Source organism: Oncorhynchus kisutch, linkage group LG20, assembly GCF_002021735.2.
Source record: "Oncorhynchus kisutch isolate 150728-3 linkage group LG20, Okis_V2, whole genome shotgun sequence".
In the NCBI taxonomy this organism is placed as follows: Eukaryota; Metazoa; Chordata; class Actinopteri; order Salmoniformes; family Salmonidae; genus Oncorhynchus; species Oncorhynchus kisutch.
In genome coordinates this window covers 5,809,422-5,834,640 of record NC_034193.2, presented here as the reverse complement: position 1 = coordinate 5,834,640, position 25,219 = coordinate 5,809,422, and the positions used below count along the sequence as shown (strand labels likewise).

The window sequence follows — 25,219 nt, the reverse complement described above, 5'->3', positions numbered from 1 at the left end:
TTGGGTTCACTCTCTTTAATCAAATAATACAAAAAACCGCGAACAAGACCTATGAATAGAAAACTAATATTTATAGCTAAAGTTAAAGTCGATAAAATTCTCTAATGTTTTAAAAGGAAATAGCTGTTATATCAGCATCATTCTGTGTGCTGTGTGCTGGGAGCATGGATCAGTGGCTCGGTGATATCAAAGGCCTCAATTAACTCCTAGAGAGAGAGAGAAAGAGAACAGAAGAAAACATCATCCAACTCCTTCAGAAGAAAACAGTTGATCATCTTGTCATATAACATCATCATCATCATCATCCAACTCCTTCAGAAGAAAACAGTTGATCATCTTGTCATATAACATCATCATCATCATCATCCAACTCCTTCAGAAGAAAACAGTTGATCATCTTGTCATATAACATCATCAACTCCTCCAGAAGAAAACAGTTGATCATCTTGTGATATAACATCATCAACTCCTCCAGAAGAAAACAGTTGATCATCTTGTCATATAACAACATCATCAACAACAAACAACTCTAGCTAATTTTCCCACCAACTTCAGACACCCTCTAGTGGTTGGAGGATTAAATGACCGAGCTCAACATTTAAATAGGTTGCAACTGAAGATACCCTTCTAGCTAGCTGACCACCGATCATTGCAGTTTATGTTAAATGAGGTTTTGAGAGTTTTCAAAAAAGTTATATGTATATATATATCTACAGTGCCTTGCGAAAATATTCGGCCCCCTTGAACTTTGCGACCTTTTGCCACATTTCAGGATTCAAACATAAAGATATAAAACTGTATTTTTTTGTGAAGAATCAACAACAAGTGGGATACAACCATGAAGTGGAACGACATTTATTGGATATTTCAAACTTTTTTAACAAATCAAAAACTGAAAAATTGGGCGTGCAAAATTATTCAGCCCCTTTACTTTCAGTGCAGCAAACTCTCTCCAGAAGTTCAGTGAGGATTTCTGAATGATCCAATGTTGACCTAAATGACTAATGATGATAAATACAATCCACCTGTGTGTAATCAAGTCTCCGTATAAATGCACCTGCACTGTGATAGTCTCAGAGGTCCGTTAAAAGCGCAGAGAGCATCATGAAGAACAAGGAACACACCAGGCAGGTCCGAGATACTGTTGTGAAGAAGTTTAAAGCCGGATTTGGATACAAAAAGATTTCCCAAGCTTTAAACATCCCAAGGAGCACTGTGCAAGCGATAATATTGAAATGGAAGGAGTATCAGACCACTGCAAATCTACCAAGACCTGGCCGTCCCTCTAAACTTTCAGCTCATACAAGGAGAAGACTGATCAGAGATGCAGCCAAGAGGCCCATGATCACTCTGGATGAACTGCAGAGATCTACAGCTGAGGTGGGAGACTCTGTCCATAGGACAACAATCAGTCGTATATTGCACAAATCTGGTGGCAAGAAGAAAGCCATTTCTTAAAGATATCCATAAAAAGTGTTGTTTAAAGTTTGCCACAAGCCACCTGGGAGACACACCAAACATGTGGAAGAAGGTGCTCTGGTCAGATGAAACCAAAATTGAACTTTTTGGCAACAATGCAAAACGTTATGTTTGGCGTAAAAAGCAACACAGCTCATCACCCTGAACACACCATCCCCACTGTCAAACATGGTGGTGGCAGCATCATGGTTTGGGCCTGCTTTTCTTCAGCAGTGACAGGGAAGATGGTTAAAATTGATGGGAAGATGGATGGAGCCAAATACAGGACCATTCTGGAAGAAAACCTGATGGAGTCTGCAAAAGACCTGAGACTGGGACAGAGATTTGTCTTCCAACAAGACAATGATCCAAAACATAAAGCAAAATCTACAATGGAATGGTTAAAAAATAAACATATCCAGGTGTTAGAATGGCCAAGTCAAAGTCCAGACCTGAATCCAATCGAGAATCTGTGGAAAGAACTGAAAACTGCTGTTCACAAATGCTCTCCATCCAACCTCACTGAGCTCGAGCTGTTTTGCAAGGAGGAATGTGAAAAAATTTCAGTCTCTCGATGTGCAAAACTGATAGAGACATACCCCAAGCGACTTACAGCTGAAATCGCAGCAAAAGGTGGCGCTACAAAGTATTAACTTAAGGGGGCTGAATAATTTTGCACGCCCAATTTTTCAGTTTTTGATTTGTTAAAAAAGTTTGAAATATCCAATAAATGTCGTTCCACTTCATGATTGTGTCCCACTTCTTGTTGATTCTTCACAAAAAAATACAGTTTTATATCTTTATGTTTGAAGCCTGAAATGTGGCAAAAGGTCGCAAAGTTCAAGGGGGCCGAACACTTTCGCAAGGCACTGTATATATATACACTGCTCAAAAAAAATAAAGGGAACACTTAAACAACACAATGTAACTCCAAGTCAATTACACTTCTGTGAAATCAAACTGTCCACTTAGGAAGCAACACTGATTGACAATACATTTCACATGCTGTTGTGAGAATGGAAGACACCCCCAATAAAAGAGTGGTTCTGCAGGTTGTGACTACAGACCATTTCTCAGTTCCTATGCTTCCTGGCTGATGTTTTGGTCACTTTTGAATGCTGGCGGTGCTTTCACTCTAGTGGTAGCATGAGACGGAGTCTACAACCCACACAAGTGGCTCAGGTAGTGCAGCTCATCCAGGATGGGACATCAATGCGAGCTGTGGCAAGAAGGTTTGCTGTGTCAGTCAGCGTAGCGTCCAGAGCATGGAGGCGCTACCAGGAGACAGGCCAGTACATCAGGAGACGTGGAGGAGGCCGTAGGAGGGCAACAACCCAGCAGCAGGACCGCTACCTCTGCCTTTGTGCAAGGAGGAGCACTGCCAGAGCCCTGCAAAATGACCTCCAGCAGGCCACAAATGTGCATGTGTCTGCTCAAACGGTCAGAAACAGAGTCCATGAGGGTGGTATGAGGGCCCGACGTCCAGAGAACACCAAGATTGGCAAATTCGCCACTGGCGCCCTGTGCTCTTCACAGATGAAAGCAGGTTCACACTGAGGACGTTACAGACGTGACAGAGTCTGGAGACGCCGTGGAGAACGTTCTGCTGCCTGCAACATCCTCCAGAATGACCGGTTTGGCGGTGGGTCAGTCATGGTGTGGGGTGGCATTTCTTTGGGGGGCCGCACAGCCCTCCATGTGCTTGCCAGAGGTAGCCTGACTGCCATTAGGCACCGAGATGAGATCCTCAGACCCCTTGTGAGACCATACGCTGGTGCGGTTGGCCCTGGGTTCCTCCTAATACAAGACAATGCTAGACCTCATGTGGCTGGAGTGTGTCAGCAGTTCCTGCAAGAGGAAGGCATTGATGCTATGGACTGGCCAGCCCGTTCCCCAGACCTGAATCCAATTGAGCACAACTGGGACATTATGTCTCGCTCCATCCACCAACGCCACGTTGCACCACAGACTGTCCAGGAGTTGGCGGATGCTTTAGTCCAGGTCTGGGAGGAGATCCCTCAGGAGACCATCCGCCACCTCATCAGGAGCATGCCCAGGCGTTGTAGGGAGGTCATACAGGCATGTGGAGGCCACACACACTACTGAGCCTCATTTTGACTTGTTTTAAGGACATTACATCAAAGTTGGATCAGCCTGTAGTGTGGTTTTCCACTTTAATTTTGAGCGTGACTCCAAATACAGACCTCCATGGGTTGATACATTTGATTTCCATTGATAATTCTTGTGTGATTTTGTTGTCAGCACATTCAACTATGTAAAGAAAAAAGTATTTATTAAGAATATTTCATTCATTCAGATCTAGGATGTGTTATTTTAGTGTTCCCTTTATTCTTGCTAATTGCCTATAATTTCCACCTGTTGTCTATTCCATTTGCACAACAGCATGTGAAATGTATTGTCAATCAGTGTTGCTTCCTAAGTGGACAGTTTGATTTCACAGAAGTGTGATTGACTTGGAGTTACATTGTGTTGTTTCAGTGTTCCCTTTATTGTTTTGAGCAGTGTAAATTCATTTAATTAACAAAATAGTAAGGTGGCCAATAACTGGGGCCCGTATGCCAATAACTGGGGCCCGTATGCCAATAACTGGGGCCCGTATGCCAATAACTGGGGCCCGTATGCCAATAACTGGGGCCCGTATGCCAATAACTGGGGCCCGTATGCCAATAACTGGGGCCCGTATGCCAATAACTGGGGCACGTATGCCAATAACTGGGGCCCGTATGCCAATAACTGGGGCCCGTATGCCAATAACTGGGGCCCGTATGCCAATAACTGGGGCCCGTATGCCAATAACTGGGGACGTACTTTTTGGGGGGGGGGGCTAAACCGCTTAACAAAAAGCTGATCGTTGTTAGAAAGTCCACTGAAATGTCAAACATGCTAATTGCTTTTACGACACTAATTATCCCAAAACGGTAACGTCTTTGATCACAAGAGGTAGGCAACACTGTTGAAGGTAATATATTTCTTAACCGCTGTTGGAAACGCTGATAATACAGGGTGCTACTCTACTGTTATAGACAAAATTATATACGGAGAGAGAATTACAAGAAACTATGCTAAAAATCAGTGTGTATGTGTGTTCTGTCCCAGTGGGTGTGTGTGTGTGTGTCCCTGTCCCAGTGTGTGTCCCTGTCCCAGTGTGTAACTGTCCCAGTGTGTGTGTGTTCAGTCTCAGTGGGTGTGTGTGTGTGTGTGTGTCCCTGTCCCAGTGTGTGTCCCTGTCACAGTTTGTCCCTGTCCCAGTGTGTGTCCCTGTCCCAGTGTGTGTCCCTGTCCCAGTGTGTGTGTGTTCAGTCTCAGTGGGTGTGTGTGTGCCCCTGTCCCAGTGTGTGTCCCTGTCCCAGTGTGTGTGTCCCTGTCCCAGTGTGTCCCTGTCCCAGAGTGTGTCCCTGTCCCAGAGTGTGTCCCTGTCCCAGTGTGTCCCTGTCCCAGTGTGTGTGTGTGTGTCCCAGTGTGTGACCCTGTCCCAGTGTGTGTCCCTGTCCCAGTGTGACCCTGTCCCAGTGTGTATGTGACCCTGTCCCAGTGTGTATGTGACCCTGTCCCAGTGTGTATTTGTCCGTGTCCCAGTGTGTATTTGTCCGTGTCCCAGTGTGTATTTGTCCCTGTCCCAGTGTGTATGTGTCCCTGTCCCAGTGTGTATGTGTGTCCCTGTCCCAGTGTGTATGTGTGTCCCTGTCCCAGTGTGTATGTGTGTCCCTGTCCCAGTGTGTATGTGTGTCCCTGTCCCAGTGTGTATGTGTGTCCCTGTCCCAGTGTGTATGTGTGTCCCTGTCCCAGTGTGTATGTGTGTCCCTGTCCCAGTGTGTATGTGTGTCCCTGTCCCAGTGTGTATGTGTGTCCCTGTCCCCGTGGGTATGTGTGTCCCTGTCCCCGTGGGTATGTGTGTCCCTGTCCCAGTGGGTGTGTGTACGTGTCCCAGTGTGTGTGTGTGTGTGTACGTGTCCCAGTGGGTGTGTGTCCCTGTCCCAGTGTGTGTGTGTGTGTCCCTGGCCCAGTGTGTGTGTGTGTCCCTGTCCCAGTGGGTGTGTGTGTCCCTGTCCCAGTGGGTGTGTGTGTCCCTGTCCCAGTGGGTGTGTGTGTCCCTGTCCCAGTGGGTGTGTGTGTCCCTGTCCCAGTGGGTGTGTGTGACCCTGTCCCAGTGGGTGTGTGTGTTCTGTCCCAATGGGTGTGTGTGTTCTGTCCCAATGGGTGTGTGTGTTCTGTCCCAATGGGTGTGTGTGTTCTGTCCCAGTGGGTGTGTGTGTTCTGTCCCAGTGGGTGTGTGTGTTCTGTCCCAGTGGGTGTGTGTTCTGTCCCAGTGGGTGTGTGTCCCTGTCCCAGTGGGTGTGTGTCCCCCTGTCCCAGTAGGTGTGTGTGTTTGTCCCTGTCCCAATGTGTATTTGTTCTGTCCCAGTGTGTGTTTGTCAGTGCCTCAGTGGGTGTGTGTGTCCCTGTCCCAGTGTGTGTGTCCCAGTGTTTGCCCTGTCCCAGTGTGTGTCCATGTACCAGTGTGTGTCCCTGTCCCAGTGTGTGTGTGTGTGTGTGTCCCTGTCCCAGTGTGTGTCCCTGTCCCAGTGTGTGTGTCCCTGTCCCAGTGTGTGTGTCCCTGTCCCAGTGTGTGTGTCCCTGTCCCAGTGTGTGTTTGTCCCTGTCCCAGTGTGTGTGTTTGTCCCTGTCCCAGTGTGTGTGTCCCTGTCCCAGTGTGTGTGTTTGTCCCTGTCCCAGTGTGTGTGTTTGTCCCTGTCCCAGTGTGTGTGTGTCCCTGTCCCAGTGTGTGTGTGTCCCTGTCCCAGTGTGTGTCCCTGTCCCAGTGTGTGTGTGTCCCTGTCCCAGTGGGTGTGTGTTACCTTCCAGCTCTTGGGGCTGATAGAGATGACACACTGCTGCCTGTTAGATGCTCCTCCAGCCTCCACTTCCCCTTCTTCCACAGGGGCTGTCAGAGATAAGACACGTTAATGATGGCTTACGAACTGTCAACACTATCGTGTAAAAAACAGCTTAACAAGAAAAGTAATTTTGTCACAATGGGAGGTTCTCTCTTACCGATACAAGGAAGTTTGTGATTATCCAGGTACATTTTCGCCAAACCATCCTGAGAAACACAAACAACGCCGTCACCAACCATCCACGTGACATATCAATAGGAGAAGTGTTAGAGACAGCAGTGCCTTGAAGTGGCTTCCTGCTATCTAATAATAACATCTAGCTGACACTTCCTATCCAGGGACTAGTCCAAACACACTTCCTCCTATCCAGGGACTAGCCCAAACACACTTCCTATCCAGGGACTAGTCCAAACACACTTCCTATCCAGGGACTAGTTCAAACACACTTCCTCCTATCCAGGGACGAGCCCAAACACACTTCCTCCTATCCAGGGACTAGCCCAAACACACTTCCTATCCAGGGACTAGTCCAAACACACTTCCTATCCAGGGACTAGTCCAAACACACTTCCTATCCAGGGACTAGTTCAAACACACTTCCTCCTATCCAGGGACTAGTCCAAACACACTTCCTATCCAGGGACTAGCCCAAACACAGTGAGGATCTACATTTCAGTATGATAATGTGATCCCCCACCAGAATAAACCCCCCTCTTCACCCTGACCAGAATAAACCCCCCTCTTCACCCTGACCAGAATAAACCCCTCTTCACCCTGACCAGAATAAACCCCTCTTCACCCTGACCAGAATAAACCCCCCTCTTCACCCTGACCAGAATTAAACCCCTCTTCACCCTGACCAGAATTAAACCCCTCTTCACCCTGACCAGAATTAAACCCCTCTTCACCCTGACCAGAATTAAACCCCTCTTCACCCTGACCAGAATTAAACCCCTCTTCACCCTGACCAGAATTAAACCCCTCTTCACCCTGACCAGAATTAAACCCCTCTTCACCCTGACCAGAATTAAACCCCTCTTCACCCTGACCAGAATTAAACCCCTCTTCACCCTGACCAGAATTAAACCCCTCTTCACCCTGACCAGAATTAAACCCCTCTTCACCCTGACCAGAATTAAACCCCTCTTCACCCTGACCAGAATTAAACCCCTCTTCACCCTGACCAGAATTAAACCCCTCTTCACCCTGACCAGAATTAAACCCCTCTTCACCCTGACCAGAATTAAACCCCTCTTCACCCTGACCAGAATTAAACCCCTCTTCACCCTGACCAGAATTAAACCCCTCTTCACCCTGACCAGAATTAAACCCCTCTTCACCCTGACCAGAATTAAACCCCTCTTCACCCTGACCAGAATTATACCCCTCTTCACCCTGACCAGAATTAAACCCCTCTTCACCCTGACCAGAATAAACCACTCCTCATCCTGACCTGAATGTAATGCCTGCAGGATAAACCACTCCTCATCCTGACCTGAATGTAATGCCTCCAGGATAAACCACTCCTCATCCTGACCTGAATGTAATGCCTGCAGGATAAACCACTCCTCATCCTGACCTGAATGTAATGCCTGCAGGATAAACCACTCCTCATCCTGACCTGAATGTAATGCCTCCAGGATAAACCACTCCTCATCCTGACCTGAATGTAATGCCTGCAGGATAAACCACTCCTCATCCTGACCTGAATGTAATGCCTGCAGGATAAACCACTCCTCATCCTGACCTGAATGTAATGCCTCCAGGATAAACCACTCCTCATCCTGACCTGAATGTAATGCCTGCAGGATAAACCACTCCTCATCCTGACCTGAATGTAATGCCTCCAGGATAAACCACTCCTCATCCTGACCTGAATGTAATGCCTGCAGGATAAACCACTCCTCATCCTGACCTGAATGTAATGCCTCCAGGATAAACCACTCCTCATCCTGACCTGAATGTAATGCCTGCAGGATAAACCACTCCTCATCCTGACCTGAATGTAATGCCTGCAGGATAAACCACTCCTCATCCTGACCTGAATGTAATGCCTCCAGGATAAACCACTCCTCATCCTGACCTGAATGTAATGCCTGCAGGATAAACCACTCCTCATCCTGACCTGAATGTAATGCCTGCAGGATAAACCACTCACCCTGACCAGGAAGGAGGTGTGGAAGATGTTCTCCACAGAGCGGGAGAAGGAGGTGGGGTCTATGACAAACTCATAGTAGGAGATGGGAGATGTGGCTGGAGATACACGGGGAGAAAGGTACATCACAAATAGCTCTTTAACCAACTAATATCAAATCATTTCTAACCTAATTCTAAAAATGTCAACAGAGTTTTTATAAAACATTTTGTTACACCTTATAGGATGTTAATTCACTACTCTAGAATCTAGAATGTAGTGAAATACGGGTCATTTTAAGAAGGTGCTAGTAAATTAATGCCTAAACCTTGTTGTTTTCTTTAGCCTATGCCATTATGAATGGCATACAATTAAATCATTAGATTGTTCTCTACACTAGTATACCCTTAATATGCTTGTCCTTTACAGTGCTGATGAAATAAGAACGGTAGGGCTGATCCCATTTAGACGACTGATCGATTTCTCGGTCGATAGGCTGTTGGTCGACCAAATGTATGGCACACGAGACACCCATCTGATTCACTCCTGTCTCAGTGGACCGACCCAAGTTACTTCTACATAGTAAACAAATGGTAATAGTAGTTACTTTTTTTATAGGTCTGTATCATTTAGAGTTTTGATTAACCACATAAATACACATTTTGAGATATGAAGACTATTTATAAATTATAAATTTAAATTATAAATAAATTATAAGATAAATTAAATGAAACTGTTCCACGAAAATTTGCATATAACAATCCTAACTGGCGGGGGAGATCAGTCGAAAATGCTACGATAACTTAGCACTCCAAGGTCGCCGACCTCTGTTGTAGCCTATTAGCGACTTTAGGACCTTCATGGCAGAATCTGCGTAAAAACCAGCACCATCGGGAGGATGGAACAGGTTCTCTTCTGGTTCGGCTACAGTATAGGCTACATTTAGTTTTGGATTTCTTGGGTTTCATTTAGAAACAGCTCATGTTACCACACACGAACCTGCAGCCACACTAGCTAGCTTGTCAGTTGCTGTTGGAAGTTAGCGGCCGTTCCGCCCACCGAGCGGCGAGTTCTACCCGAGCAGTGACCGAGACGAGGATTCCTTTTGGATGGAAGCGGTTGTCAATAAAGTTGTGAATTGGGAGCTTTAACAGTGGGCGGGGCCTTCTTGTTCTATACCAGGGACCACTTTTGACCTCTTGGCTATAATGAAATGATATTCCCTCTAATCATTCTAAATTCTCAGAGTAAATCGCCTGTAACTTTCAAACCATACATGCTACAGAGACATACAGTTTGGACTTTTGTTTTTCTGATTGTAATTCTCTATTTAACAAACATATTTTCAGAAATGTTACTAGTCAACAAATCGTTGATTCCTCTCGAAGCCCATTGGAGCGGAGGCTCTAAGGTCCCTCCCCCTAGAGGCTCTAAGGTCCCTCCCCCTAGAGGCTCTAAGGTCCCTCCCCCTAGAGGCTCTAAGGTCCCTCCCCCTAGAGGCTCTAAGGTCCCTCCCCCTAGAGGCTCTAAGGTCCCTCCCCCTAGAGGCTCTAAGGTCCCTCCCCCTAGAGGCTCTAAGGTCCCTCCCCCTAGAGGCTCTAAGGTCCCTCCCCCTAGAGGCTCTAAGGTCCCTCCCCCTAGAGGCTCTAAGGTCCCTCCCCCTAGAGGCTCTAAGGTCCCTCCCCCTAGTCGGTCTTCAATTGTAAAGAGACTTTGGGTCCTTGAAAAAGCGCTATATAAATATGTTATTAGAATAATAAGAGCCATGACTTACGGTCGTCAAAGAAGTAGCTCCGCAGGTATCCCAGAATCCTCTCTACCTCCTTCTCTGTAGCTTCCTGGTGAGACTCCTCCATTCTCTTCAACTGGAACAGACAATGACATAAAATATGGATAACTTCATTTAACATTTAATTAACCAGGTTAGTCTCCTTGACGTAAACATTTATTTTTTATTTTTATTTTTTCCCAAAGCAGAAATATACAGTTAAAAACCAGGGAAGCTTCCCCCTTATCTCACCTCATTTGCTCACATCGTATATAGACTTGTTTATACTGTATTATTGATTGTATGTTTGTCATCGTCAACAGATGGACAGACATATTAAACACATTACATCCTGACTCATCAAACTGATCTCCTTTTCCCTATTATATAGTAACTATATAAAACACCAAAAAGGCCATATCACAATACTGGATAATACACAGCCAAGCCAGACCAAACCACGGTGTACTGGGATGGCCTGGTGACTCCCCCAGAGTCAGCACAACAGTGTGAAAGCCGGAGACCTGAGTGGGCATGATCCTCTTGGCCTCCTTCCCGGGGACTTTCCTCTGTCTCTCTACCCTCTGGCGAGGCGGAGGTAGCTCAGCCAGGAACGATCCCATCCTGGTAGAGAGACAACACCAGAGTTAGAAAGAGAGTTTTTAAACATTTTCTCGTGTATATTTAAGTGAGCGGTCACTTTTGACTCAAAGAGGTGGAGGATGATGTTTGCGTTTGCAGAATCACTGATCGACAAATCAAACGACTTGTTATGTGATCAATAGTAGCACTTCTGGGCCTCGCCATGCGGAAACTGATGCCCTCAAACACCCTGATTCACATACAGTGGAAAGAGGGGGCAGTCCTGGAGTAGCACTGAGCTCTGCTACCTTCTGCTCTCTAAACACACACACACACACACACACACTGGAAAGAGGGGGCAGTCCTGGAGTAGCACTGAGCTCTGCTACCTTCTGCTCTCTAAACACACACACACACACACACACACACACACACACACACACACACACACACACACACACACACACACACACACACACACACACACACACACACAGTGGAAAGAGGGGGCAGTCCTGGAGTAGCACTGAGCTCTGCTACCTTCTGCTCTCTAAACACACACACACACACTGGAAAGAGGGGGCAGCACTGAGCTCTGCTACCCTCTGCTCTCTAAACACACACACACACACACACACACACACACACACACACACACACACACACACACACACACACAGTGGAAAGAGGGGGCAGTCCTGGAGCAGCACTGAGCTCTGCTACCTTCTGCTCTCTAAACACACACACACACACACACACTGGAAAGAGGGGGCAGCACTGAGCTCTGCTACCCTCTGCTCTCTAAACACACACACACACAGTGGAAAGAGGGGGCAGTCCTGGAGCAGCACTGAGCTCTGCTACCCTCTGCTCTCTAAACACACACACACACACTGGAAAGAGGGGGCAGCACTGAGCTCTGCTACCCTCTGCTCTCTAAACACACACACACACACACACACAGTGGAAAGAGGGGGCAGTCCTGGAGCAGCACTGAGCTCTGCTACCCTCTGCTCTCTAAACACACACACTGGAAAGAGGGGGCAGCACTGAGCTCTGCTACCCTCTGCTCTCTAAACACACACACACTGGAAAGAGGGGGCAGCACTGAGCTCTGCTACCCTCTGCTCTCTAAACACACACACACACAGTGGAAAGAGGGGGCAGCACTGAGCTCTGCTACCTTCTGCTCTCTAAAACACACAGTGGAAAGAGGGGGCAGCACTGAGCTCTGCTACCTTCTGCTCTCTAAAACACACAGTGGAAAGAGGGGGCAGCACTGAGCTCTGCTACCTTCTGCTCTCTAAAACACACAGTGGAAAGAGGGGGCAGCACTGAGCTCTGCTACCTTCTGATCTCTAAAACACACAGTGGAAAGAGGGGGCAGCACTGAGCTCTGCTACCTTCTGCTCTCTAAAACACACAGTGGAAAGAGGGAGCAGCACTGAGCTCTGCTACCTTCTGCTCTCTAAAACACACAGTGGAAAGAGGGGGCAGCACTGAGCTCTGCTACCCTCTGCTCTCTAAAACACACAGTGGAAAGAGGGGGCAGCACTGAGCTCTGCTACCTTCTGCTCTCTAAACACACACACACACACACACACACACAGTGGAAAGAGGGGGCAGCACTGAGCTCTGCTACCTTCTGCTCTCTAAAACACACAGTGGAAAGAGGGGGCAGCACTGAGCTCTGCTACCTTCTGCTCTCTAAAACACACAGTGGAAAGAGGGGGCAGCACTGAGCTCTGCTACCTTCTGCTCTCTAAACACACAGTGGAAAGAGGGGGCAGCACTGAGCTCTGCTACCCTCTGCTACCCTCTGCTACCCTCTGCTACCCTCTGCTACCCTCTGCTCTCTAAACACACACTTACATATAATGGAAAGAGGGGGCAGTCCTGAAGCAGCGCTGAGCTCTGTTAGCGACCCTCTGCCAGGCGTCCTGGGGGAGGTACCCGCCGCTCGCTCCACCCTCCACATCTTCATCTTCCTCCTCCAGGCGATTCAGACCCATGAATGACAGCTGGTGGACCAACGGACACATAAAGGATAAAGGGTTAGCAATCTGACAACCAGTAACCTCCACCTTCATCACCTCCCCCATCCTCCTCCTCCTCCTCCCCATTCCTCCTCCTCTAACTCCCCATTCCTCCTCCCCCACCATCCTCCCCATTCCTCATTACCAGGTGTTCAGCAAAGGCTGCGGGGTCGAAGGCTGATCCCTCTGCGTGTAGCTGGCTGGCCTTCTCCTTCCCCAGGTCTGTAGCCAGCACCAGGAGCTGGGCATCTAAAGCCGCTTCACGGGCCTGACGGACTGGGAGAGAGGAGACAAAACAGAACAGTGAGGAAGAAGAAGTAGAAGAAGAAGACAGGGAGGAAGAAGAAGAAGACAGGGAGGAAGAAGAAGTAGACAGGGAGGAAGAAGAAGTAGACAGGGAGGAAGAAGAAGTAGACAGGGAGGAAGAAGAAGTAGACAGGGAGGAAGAAGAAGTAGACAGGGAGGAAGAAGAAGTAGACAGGGAGGAAGAAGAAGTAGACAGGGAGGAAGAAGAAGTAGACAGGGAGGAAGAAGAAGAAGACAGGGAGGAAGAAGAAGAAGACAGGGAGGAAGAAGAAGAAGACAGGGAGGAAGAAGAAGAAGACAGGGAGGAAGAAGAAGAAGACAGGGAGGAAGAAGAAGAAGACAGGGAGGAAGAAGTAGACAGGGAGGAAGAAGAAGTAGACAGGGAGGAAGAAGAAGTAGACAGGGAGGAAGAAGAAGTAGACAGGGAGGAAGAAGAAGTAGACAGGGAGGAAGAAGAAGACAGGGAGGAAGAAGAAGACAGGGAGGAAGAAGAAGACAGGGAGGCTATTCGATTAAGATAGTATAACATCCTTCCTCTGAATAACCACTGATTTAGACATTACTAGATAGGTTAAAGCAGGGGTTAGCTCTCACCAATCTGACTATGTTAGATCAGTGGTTACTTCGAGGAAGGAAGGAAGCATGATGACAGATCCTATCATACCTTCTGCAAACAGTTTGTTGGCCTCCTCCAACACATCTGTCAGTTTGTTGTTGGTGGGACTCAACATGTCCTCTCTGTTCTCTGGGAAGAAGAGAGAAGAAATAGATTGGTTAACAAAAAAGGTACAACAGGTAGAAATTACTCCCCCATTTCCTGGTTGATAAAATGAGATCACATTCGCCTAATAAAAATGATATAATATGGCAAAACAAGTCATGTAGAGAATCATTGTACAATGTAAACCGCTGTGAAATAGATCCAAAATACAACTAGTGTGTTCAGCCGTTTGAAGCTGATGTTTTAGACTTGCTTTCAATGAGAATAACAGATCTAGAAATCACATTTCTATGTGAATTTGGTCAGGTTGCCCACAAAGTTACCTACTGGACCTTTTAACCTGCCAGGTGTCCAGGCACCTGGGAGTTTTAACACAAACCCTGTCACAGGCCGGCATCTGCCTCCAGATTCTCCACCCTTCTCCCGAAGTGGACCCTTACACACGCCCCATCACAGATTTTTGTTTGTTGTTGTTGTTCCAGCCAATGCTTATATAATACTTTTAAAATCAATGACAAGGAGAAGACCGTTTTTGAAAAGTGTTGTGGCCAACGGCCAACGGATACCATTTCCAGACAGTCCCCACTACCTTTGCATTTCATTGGAGTCATTTAGCAGACCCTCGTATCCATTACTCACGTTGAACAGAGTTGATGAGGTCCCTGTACTTGCTCCTGATCTCTCTCCTCCGCGCCGGATCATTGTCCTCATCCTGCATGTCTGCTGGGCTGCACCCGGCCTCATCATCATCACCGCCGCCGCCGGCTACTGTATCCCCCCGATCCGCAGCCGCTCCTCTGGCGCCGCCTCTCCCCCCAGACACACCGTTCTGACGGGGAGCACCGGTACCAGATTCATCCCCTCGGCTGGCTCGCCTCATCTTGGATACGGGTGTTTTTGGTATTTTGTGCGGTCAGTTGATTGGTTGGTTGGTCGGTCGTCCGCCCTCCTCTATCCTTTTGGGTTCGCCCCTCTTTCAAGCTAAGGTGAGGGGACAAAGTGTTGATGAGATGGTTAGCTTAGTATTCAGCAAGGTTGAGGTCAATTTGAATTCAGGATGTAAACTGAGATTCTAAATGCAATTAAATGTTTTCCTCAATGATTTTCAAAAAAGGACATTTGAAAGTGTTATTGGGAATTCAGTTAGCAAACTTGAATTGACTCAATTATAATATGATGATTGGGACCACCACGGTTATCCAGATGTGCCTGAAATAGCTAGTTAAACATCAGTTAATAGCTTCAAATGTTTACTATGCATGTTTATTTAAGTACAAAATACTGACCTTACATTTTTGCTGTTTTCCCGTTGTTGTTGTTGTTTTCTTTGCGTTTTGTTGCTACAAATTTGACCTAATTTGACTTTAACGTAGCGATCATCCGCAGTCAGATAAAGAAGTTATGGCAATTTCAAATCACCCACTTATTGGGAGGTTTTGACTAGATGGTATACAACTTGCTAGCTACATAATCATTTATATGTTCGATTTCCTAAAAATCTACTTTATACTATAACATATAATATATATATATATACATACTCACAGGAGAGGCTTTGTTGAGAGCCCTCAAGAGTCAATCAGTGTATTTTTGCAGGCATGTCTGTGTTTGGCACGAATCGACTGCTTGAAGGCGGAAGTTTTGGTCGGAGGACTTGCGGAGTCGCATTCAATATCGAAACGTTTCCTAAACGTTGGTGAACAGCGCGAATTGAAGATATATCCTAACACATCATATTGGGCCATAACGAATGTTAATTAACCAGTGCTTGATTTGGGATTTTTTTTAAATTTTTATAAAACTGCAATATTTTCTCTGGGCCGTCAATTGCCCGCTTGGTTGAAGAGGGGGACTCGCTTAGGTTCGCCAAAAGGGTAGAGTGGACCCTGATTTCCATGACTATAAAAGCCCTAATTTGACAACTTGGAAAAGCGTATTTAGGCGCATTCTCAAACTGGAACAGTCTAGTGGCACATATACATCGGAATTCATAGGCTACTGTCAAATAAAACGTGAACAACGCGGAATCGGGATATGAATGCACCGCCTCCGTTTGTATTCAATGCCAGACCCCGCCTTAATTCAGCTTTATCACGTTTTTTTTGGCGCCATGTGTGAATCCGGGTCGGTGATAGGCCACTTTGTTTTATAAAGGAGACTCGGTATTCAGTTGCCCCCAGAATTTGCAGATAAAGCGCACAGGACTGCTCTGGCCTAAATCAAGCACTGCTAAACCTATGTAGGTTATCACTATACAAATATAAGGTAGTTCAGAACTGTAAATACTGATGTGAAATAGAATAAACAGAACAGACCTCCCCATTAAAGTCAAATTATCCAAACGTCTCGGATATTTTGTTAAACCAAAAACCTAAACGCCGTGTGCGTGAATGTACCTTTCCGTTTATGTCTATAAATGACCACCCGATGGCGACAAAAAAAACACCATTAATTTATTTTTTATTTAAAAAAATATATAAAACCACAAATGTAAACCATTTTCTTGTCTGTCCACTGTGAAAACATGTATTGTAGAAATAACAAATGCCCTTGATTTCCTAATAGAAATGGGAGCTGTCAAGAGGATGAATTTTTCTATCTGAGAGGTCACACCATCCAGGGAAGGTCAAGCGATAGTGGGTGAGGAAATAATCTATTGGGTTGAAATAATCTAATGGGAAGAAATAATCGATTGGGAAGAAATAAGCAATTAGGAAAAATAATCCCTCTTTTCCAGAGAAATCTTTTGGGTTTTGCAGCCATGGTCACAACAAAATAGCGTCGCTGAGTTTCCACCGGTAGGCAATGTTTTGAAAGGTCTCTCTCTCCTTCTTCTTCGTATTTGACAGCTATCAAAATACTGAACGCATTTCATAAGAAATATCGACTTTTACTTGCTATTTTGTTGTTGTTGTTGTTGTTGTGGTACCTGTTGGTTTGCCTGTCTGCGATGCGATGGTGTCCAGAGTAAAGGCTAATGCTAGGTAGCTAGTTAAGTAGCTATAAGCACGCTAGCTAGATAGCTAGTTACGTACCTATAAGCACCCCAGCTAGCTAGTTAAGTAGCTATAAGCACTCTAGCTAGCTAGTTAAGTAGCTATAAGCACTCTAGTTAGCTACTTAGTTAAGTACCTATAAGCACGCTAGCTAGCTAGTTAAGTAGCTATAAGCACTCTAGCTAGCTAGTTAAGTAGCTATAAGCACTCTAGCTAGCTAGTTAAGTAGCTATAAGCACTCTAGCTAGCTAGCTAGTTAAGTAGCTATAAGCACGCTAGCTAGCTAGTTAAGTAGCTATAAGCACGCTAGCTAGCTAGTTAAGTAGCTATAAGCACTCTAGCTAGCTAGTTAAGTAGCTATAAGAACTCTAGCTAGCTAGTTAAGTAGCTATAAGCACTCTAGCTAGCTAGTTAAGTAGCTATAAGCACTCTAGCTAGCTAGCTAGTTAAGTAGCTATAAGCACGCTAGCTAGCTAGCTAGTTAAGTAGCTATAAGCACGCTAGCTAGCTAGTTAAGTAGCTATAAGCACTCTAGCTAGCTAGTTAAGTAGCTATAAGCACTCTAGCTAGCTAGTTAAGTAGCTATAAGCACTCTAGCTAGCTAGTTAAGTAGCTATAAGCACTTTAGCTAGCTAGTTAGTTAGCTAGTTAAGTAGAAATAAGCACTCTAGCTAGGTAGCTAGTTAAGTAGCTATAAGCACTCTAATTAGCTACTTAGTTAAGTACCTATAAGCACTCTAGCTAGCTAGTTAGTTAAGTAGCTATAAGCACTCTAGCTAGCTAGCTAGTTAAGTAGCTATAAGCACTCTAGCTAGCTAGTTAGTTAGCTAGTTAAGTAGCTATAAGCACTCTAGCTTTCTAGATAGTTAAGTAGCTATAAGCACTCTAGCTAGCTAGCTAGTTAGTTAAGTAGCTATAAGCACTCTAGCTAGCTAGTTAGTTAGCTAGTTAAGTAGCTATAAGCATGCTAGCTAGCTAGCTAGTTAAGTAGCTATAAGCACTCTAGCTGGCTAGCTAGTTAAGTAGCAATAAGCAGTCTAGCTAGCTAGTTAAGTAGCCATAAGCACTCTAGCTAGCTAGTTAAGTAGCTATAAACACTCTAGTTGGCTATTTAAGTAGCTATAAGCACTCTAGTTGGCTATTTAAGTAGCTATAAGCACTCTAGCTAGCTATTTAAGTAGCTATAAGCACTCTAGCTAGTTAGATAAGTAGCTGTAAGCACGCTAGCTAGTTAGATAAGTAGCTATAAGCACTCTAGCCAGCTGCCATGGGAGAAAGCAGTCCGCCGTCTCCGGCGCTGCACTTGGATCTCGACAACTTTGATACGACGGACGCCGAGGACAGCACGTATGTTTTAACCAGTCCGCGGTCGTTGGAATCATGTGCAAGACTCGGCGTCAAACCCGTTCAACTTTTAATAAAATCTCTAAGCGATTTCGTTGATGACAACGTAAACCCAGATATCCCGTTTAAGGCACTGACAGTTCTGTACGAGGCGTACGAAAAGGAAGGCAGGGGAATTTTGCAGCTGTGCCGTGAAGAGAGAGAGAAGATTGTTTTAGAAACGAAAGAAAGACGACCGTCTCTTAAACTGTCTGCCCTCGAAACTGTCGCCGAGGTAGAAAGTCGGAACTCTCTCGAAGATCCCAAATCAAGAGAGGACTCCTGTGATGGTTTGAGAATGCGAACTAATCAATCTGTGGACCCCACTCCCAGAAGGAAATCTGTGAGCAATGGCAGGTCCTCTTATTCTGCTGCGATCACCAGAAAACTAAACAGAAACAGCTTGAGACCAACTGACAAGAACACGATGGTGTCCAGCCTAAGTCTTGGTGACCTCCGACACTCCCCAGCCACAGAAAGAGAGTTGGAGAGGCTCACTCGAGACGTCAGGAAGAAGATGAATGTCACAGTCCCAGAGAAAGACCGTAAGATAGCTGCTCTGATGTTGGTGAAGCACCAAGAGAAGCAGACCAGGCTGATGCTGAGCCAGCAGGAGGAGCAGGAGAGAGAGGAGGCCCGGAGGCAGGAGGAGGTGCGACGGGTCCAGGCGGAGCGCAGGAGGAAGAAGGAGCTGGAGAAGAGCATGCAGCGGTGGCAGGATGGGCTGGAGGCGCGGAGGAGGCAGAAGGAGCGCCAGGAGAAGGAGTTGGCCGGTCAGCGCGAGCAGGAGGTGCTACTGCAGGAGGATCGCTGGAGGAGGCTCACAGAGGAGCAGGAGGTGCGGAAAAGAGACAAGAAAGAGATGGCGAGGAGAGAAGCGGAGGAGCGCAAATGCCTCCAGGAGCAGCTGCTCAAAGACATGGAGCATCTGGAGCAGGCAGGGAGAGAGAAGGAGGTGCAGCTATCGCAGGAGAAGGAGCAGAGGGCCAGGAGGAGCAGGGTGATCCGAGAGAGGAGGGAGAGGAAGAGGCTCCAACAAGAGAACCAGGGGGAGCATCTCAGATGCCTCCTCCTGAAGAGGGAGGTGCAGCAGCAGATGGAGGAGGAGGAGGCGCTGATGAGGAGTGCCCTGGAGGAGAAACTGCAGCGCTCCTGGGAGAAGAGGGCCCAGGCAGTGGCGTTGCGCCTCAGGGAGCTGCAGGAGAGATCGGCCAGGGAGGAGGAGCAGATCCAGAGGGCCCAGCTCCGAGCCTCCTGGCACAGCCAACAGCAGCTCAGAGAGAAAGAGGCAAGGACATCACACAGATATACGTAAACCCTACACACAACTGTACACTATAATACATGCCATAAACAATACTGGAAAGTGAGCACACACATTTCCACAGTCCCTGGCATACTATAATAGCCAGAGTACTGTTCTCTTCAGCTAACATTCCACTCCTTGTCATTGACAAAAAGACTGGCCTTTCAGCAGTCTTCAATTATGAAAAATTGTATCATTAATGAGCTCAAGGAGATCAATTAATAACCTACACTGCCATCTTCCAATCACAATGTTTATGCAAATTAGACTGATAGGAAAACATTTCATTCATAAATGTGATTGTTAACATTCTAGCGTGATACATTTAATTGTAAACATAAACAACTGGAACGGGGAGAACAGAGGATTCCTGTTTATTTCGGTTTTTAACTAACCAGCCCAATGTGATCACATAACACCAGAGAAGCTCTGGACCGTTCAAGACTTCCCAGTGCTTTGGGAACGCTGTAGCTTGTTTTATATCCAGCAGGCAAGGTGCTTCTTTCTACAGGAGTTGCTCCAAATAAGTGACATGGGGCCCCCTGAGTGGCGCAGCGGTCTAAGGCACTGCAGTGCTTGAGGCGTGACCACATGGGACAAGACTACCAACTCTCTAGAGACAGCAGGAGCGGTAGAGATACTATTAATGATCGGCTATGAAAAGCCAACTGACATTTACTCCTGACTGCTGACTTGCTGCACCCTCGACAACTACTGTGATTATTATTATTTGACCATGCTGGTCATCTATGAACATTTGAACATCTTGGCCATGTTCTGTTATAATCTCCACCCGGCACAGCCAGAAGAGGACTGGCCACCCCTCATAGCCTGGTTCCTCTCTTCCTAGGTTCTGGCCTTTCTAGGGAGTTTTCCCTAGCCACCGTGCTTCTACACCTGCATTGCTTGCTGTTTGGGGTTTTAGGCTGGGTTTCTGTACAACACTTTGTGACATCAGCTGATGTAAGAAGGGCTATATAAATTGATTTGATTTGATTTACTAGCCTGTCCAGCATCTCACCTTTGCTAGCCTGTCCAGCATCTCACCTTTACTAGCCTGTCCAGCATCTCACCTTTGCTAGCCTGTCCAGCAGCTCACCTTTACTAGCCTGTCCAGCAGCTCACCTTTACTAGCCTGTCCAGCATCTCACATTTACTAGCCTGTCCAGCATCTCACCTTTACTAGCCTGTCCAGCATCTCACCTTTGCTATTCTGTCCAGCATCTCACCTTTACTAGCCTGTCCAGCATCTCACCTTTACTAGCCTGTCCAGCATCTCACCTTTACTAGCCTGTCCAGCATCTCACCTTTACTATTCTGTCCAGCATCTCACTTTTACTATTCTGTCCAGCATCTCACCTTTACTAGCCTGTCCAGCATCTCACTTTTACTAGCCTGTCCAGCATCTCACCTTTACTAGCCTGTCCAGCATCTCACCTTTACTATTCTGTCCAGCATCTCACCTTTACTAGCCTGTCCAGCATCTCACCTTTACTAGCCTGTCCAGCACCTCATCTTTACTAGCCTGTCCAGCATCTCACCTTTACTAGCCTGTCCAGCATCTCACCTTTACTAGCCTGTCCAGCATCTCATCTTTACTAGCCTGTCCAGCATCTCACCTTTACTAGCCTGTCCAGCATCTCACCTTTACTAGCCTGTCCAGCATCTCACCTTTACTAGCCTGCCCAGCATCTCACCTTTACTAGCCTGTCCAGCATCTCACCTTTACTATTCTGTCCAGCATCTCACCTTTACTAGCCTGTCCAGCATCTCACCTTTACTAGCCTGTCCAGCATCTCACCTTTACTAGCCTGTCCAGCATCTCACCTCAGCAGGATGGGGCCTTTTTATTAGGACCTTTACTAGCTTGTCCAGGGTGGATCTCTAAAATAATCATTATGATCACATTTCCTCAGTTTAAATATTAGGCCTGGGAACCCCTTTACATTTTGCAGAGAGATGGGGAGGGGAGGGGGGCTATATAGGGTCAGAATCCCAGTGATGCTGAGACAATCTGACAGGATTGAGCCTGCAACTGGAGGGTTACTGACATTAGAATCTCAGGTGCCACTTGATGCCGTTGTGCTCGAGCAAGACACTTAAACCCTACACAACTCACATCGGACAATAACGTTCTATTGTATTTGTCCAGGTACTGGCCCAGCTGAGTCAGCGTCGTATGGAGCAGGCAAGCCAGAACGCTCACACCCAGAGGAGGAGCAGGGCACAGCGGGCACAGCAGGAAAACATAGAGAGACTCCTCTGCCACCAGCGCCTCCTAGACAGTGTACAGAGAGAGGAGGAGACTGAGAAGCAGCTGAGAGAATGCTGCCTCTCCCTGAAGGTGTGGTGTTAGGGGGGGGGGGGTATTGGAGAAGGTGTGTGTGGTGTTGGGGAAGGTGTGTGTGGTGTTGGAGAAGGAGTGTGTGGTGTTGGGGAAGGAGTGTGTGGTGTTGGAGAAGACGTGTGGTGTTGGAGAAGGTGTGTGTGGTGTTGGGGAAGGTGTGTGGTGTTGGGGAAGGTGTGTGTGGTGTTGGAGAAGGTGTGTGTGGTGTTGGAGAAGGTGTGTGTGGTGTTGGGGAAGGTGTGTGGTATTGGGGAAGGTGTGTGGTGTTGGGGAAGGTGTGTGTGGTGTTGGGGAAGGTGTGTGTGGTGTTGGAGAAGGTGTGTGTGGTGTTGGAGAAGGTGTGTGTGGTGTTGGAGAAGGTGTGTGTGGTGTTGGAGAAGGTGTGTGTGGTGTTGGAGAAGGTGTGTGTGTGGTGTTTGGGGAAGGTGTGTGTGTGGTGTTGGAGAAGGTGTGTGTGTGGTGTTTGGGGAAGGTGTGTGTGTGGTGTTGGAGAAGGTGTGTGTGGTGTTGGAGAAGGTGTGTGTGGTGTTGGAGAAGGTGTGTGTGGTGTTGGAGAAGGTGTGTGTGGTGTTGGAGAAGGTGTGTGTGGTGTTGGAGAAGGTGTGTGTGGTGTTGGGAAGGTGTGTGTGGTGTTGGAGAAGGTGTGTGTGGTGTTGGAGAAGGTGTGTGTGGTGTTGGAGAAGGTGTGTGTGGTGTTGGGGAGGGGTGTGTGGTGTTGGAGAAGGTGTGTGTGGTGTTGGAGAAGGTGTGTGTGTGGTGTTGAGGGAAATTGTGTGTGGTAGGGTGTGTGGTATTGGGGAAGGTGTGTGTGGTATTGGGGAAGGTGTGTGTGGTGTTGGAGAAGGTGTGTGTGTGTGTGTGTGGTGTTGGGGAAAAAGTGTGTGTGGTGTTGGAGAAGGTGTGTGTGTGTGTGGTGTTGGAGGAAAAGTGTGTGTGGTAGGGTGTGTGGTGTTGGGGAGGGGTACTTTTATTTAATTTGGAGGGAACCGGGTTCCATTTGGAGGGAACCGGGTTCCATTTGGAGGGAACCGGGTTCCATTTGGAGGGAACCGGGTTCCATTTGGAGGGAACCGGGTTCCATTTGGGACAGACGTTCAATTATTTTACTGTAAAGTGTCTCAGCGATTTTTAAATGTACATGAAATAAAAGTTTGATTTTGATTTGAAGGAGCGTCGGAGGGAGCGTCTGCAGAGGCAGAGAGAGGAGGTGCAGGAGGAGGCTCGTAGAGTGGCTCGCGCCTCCTTCCATATGAGGGAGAAGGTGAGGGAGGCGACGGACGGCAGGACTTTCCACCAGATGGCTCTGCAGGCTCAGCTAGCTGCCTCCCTGCTGGACCGTGGAAAAATGTGAACATTCAGCACGACACACAAACACTAAAGAGATGTATTACAAACCACTACACACAAATACTAAGAGTAGTAATTACAAACCACTACACACAAATACTAAGAGTAGTATTACAAACCACTACACACAAATACTAAGAGTAGTATTACAAACCACTACACACAAATACTAAGAGTAGTATTACAAACCACTACACACAAATACTAAGAGTAGTATTACAAACCACTACACACAAATACTAAGAGTAGTATTACAAACCACTACACACAAATACTAAGAGTAGTATTACAAACCACTACACACAAATACTAAGAGTAGTATTACAAACCACTACACACAAATACTAAGAGTAGTAATTACAAACCACTACACACAAATACTAAGAGTAGTATTACAAACCACTACACACAAATACTAAGAATCGTACAGTATTACAAACCACTACACACAAATACTAAGAGTCATATTACAAACCACTACACACAAATACTAAGAGTAGTAATTACAAACCACTACACACAAATACTAAGAGTAGTATTACAAACCACTACACACAAATACTAAGAGAAGAGTACAAATTGATAGGGCCCGGTCCAGATATGAGCTACAACAAAGCTTGTAAATGGCCTGGGCTGTTTTGCTACATTCATGTTTGTTATGTTAATACCTGGGATTCTTGTCGTTCTTCCATTGGCAAGTAAATACGAGGTGCTACTTCTGAAACAACAGATCTATTGAGGTATTCTGCAACATGTTTGTATTGCTGTGTAAGGGAAGAATTAGCTTAGACTAGTTTAGGTAACTTGCTGATATCAATTTGACTTGCAGACAATCCTGGTCTTGAATGTAGGCCGGAACTAGATTTAACTACACACATAAAATATACTGTCTCTGGGAATAGTTATGGTATAGTAAATATGTACTGTAGTTCTACTGTAGTTGTACTGTATTTCTGTAGTTATACTGTAGTTCTACTGTATTTCTGTAGTTATACTGTAGTTCTACTGTAGTTCTACTGTATTTCTGTAGTTCTACTGTAGTTCTACTGTATTTCTGTAGTTCTACTGTAGTTCTACTGTATTTCTGTAGTTATACTGTAGTTCTACTGTATTTCTGTAGTTATACTGTAGTTCTACTGTATTTCTGTAGTTATACTGTAGTTCTACTGTATTTCTGTAGTTCTACTGTAGTTGTATTGTATTTCTGTATTTATACTGTATTTCTGTAGTTCTACTGTAGTTCTACTGTATTTCTGTAGTTATACTGTAGTTCTACTGTATTTCTGTAGTTATACTGTAGTTCTACTGTATTTCTGTAGTTATACTGTAGTTATACTGTATTTCTGTAGTTATACTGTAGTTCTACTGTATTTCTGTAGTTATACTGTATTTATACTGTATTTCTGTATTTATACTGTATTTATACTGTATTTCTGTATTTATACTGTATTTATACTGTATTTCTGTATTTATACTGTATTTCTGTATTTATACTGTATTTCTGTATTTATACTGTATTTATACTGTATTTCTGTATTTATACTGTATTTATACTGTATTTCTGTATTTATACTGTATTTATACTGTATTTCTGTATTTATACTGTATTTATACTGTATTTCTGTAGTTATACTGTATTTATACTGTATTTCTGTATTTATACTGTATTTATACTGTATTTCTGTATTTATACTGTATTTATACTGTATTTATACTGTAGTTCTACTGTACATTTTTACTGTAGTTTAAATGGGATCGTTTTTTTCAAGATCATTTTTCAGATATAGAGTTTGTATTTATTATTGTATAGTTGCTCAGGAAATGTTTATACACTTTATTCCAGTATTTCTCTAGTGATTTATTTGTTGTTGTAACATCTAGATCCTGAAAATGTATTTTTTGTTACATCTTTTAATAAAGATTTTCTTGTGTAAATGTGA

The 25,219-nt window shown here is 45.7% G+C and overlaps 2 protein-coding genes across 8 annotated transcripts; one reads left to right on the top strand and one right to left on the bottom strand.

Annotated features, from left to right (window-relative positions):
* On the bottom strand, window positions 1-17,319 carry LOC109880597 (non-structural maintenance of chromosomes element 4 homolog A). Of its 7 annotated transcripts, none has more exons than XM_031798711.1 (12): window positions 15,446-15,959; window positions 15,187-15,262; window positions 14,540-14,881; window positions 13,844-13,924; window positions 13,019-13,149; window positions 12,710-12,858; window positions 10,780-10,879; window positions 10,262-10,352; window positions 8,512-8,606; window positions 6,511-6,559; window positions 6,315-6,400; window positions 1-206 (listed from the first exon to the last, which is right to left on the bottom strand). In XM_031798711.1, the coding sequence occupies exons 3-12, from the start codon at window positions 14,778-14,780 to the stop codon at window positions 138-140; spliced, it is 1,092 nt and encodes a 363-aa protein (XP_031654571.1). In that variant the 5' UTR covers window positions 14,781-14,881; window positions 15,187-15,262; window positions 15,446-15,959; the 3' UTR covers window positions 1-137. The 7 variants fall into 7 exon arrangements, with proteins under 7 accessions (XP_031654571.1, XP_031654574.1, XP_031654576.1 ...); XM_031798714.1 differs by having other exon boundaries at window positions 15,192-15,262; XM_031798716.1 differs by lacking the exons at window positions 15,187-15,262; window positions 15,446-15,959 and adding an exon at window positions 16,830-17,319.
* Window positions 16,388-25,219, top strand: LOC109880596 (coiled-coil domain-containing protein 177). Its single transcript, XM_031798709.1, has 3 exons — window positions 16,388-19,567; window positions 21,738-21,929; window positions 23,101-25,219. The coding sequence occupies exons 1-3, from the start codon at window positions 18,164-18,166 to the stop codon at window positions 23,281-23,283; spliced, it is 1,779 nt and encodes a 592-aa protein (XP_031654569.1). The 5' UTR covers window positions 16,388-18,163; the 3' UTR covers window positions 23,284-25,219.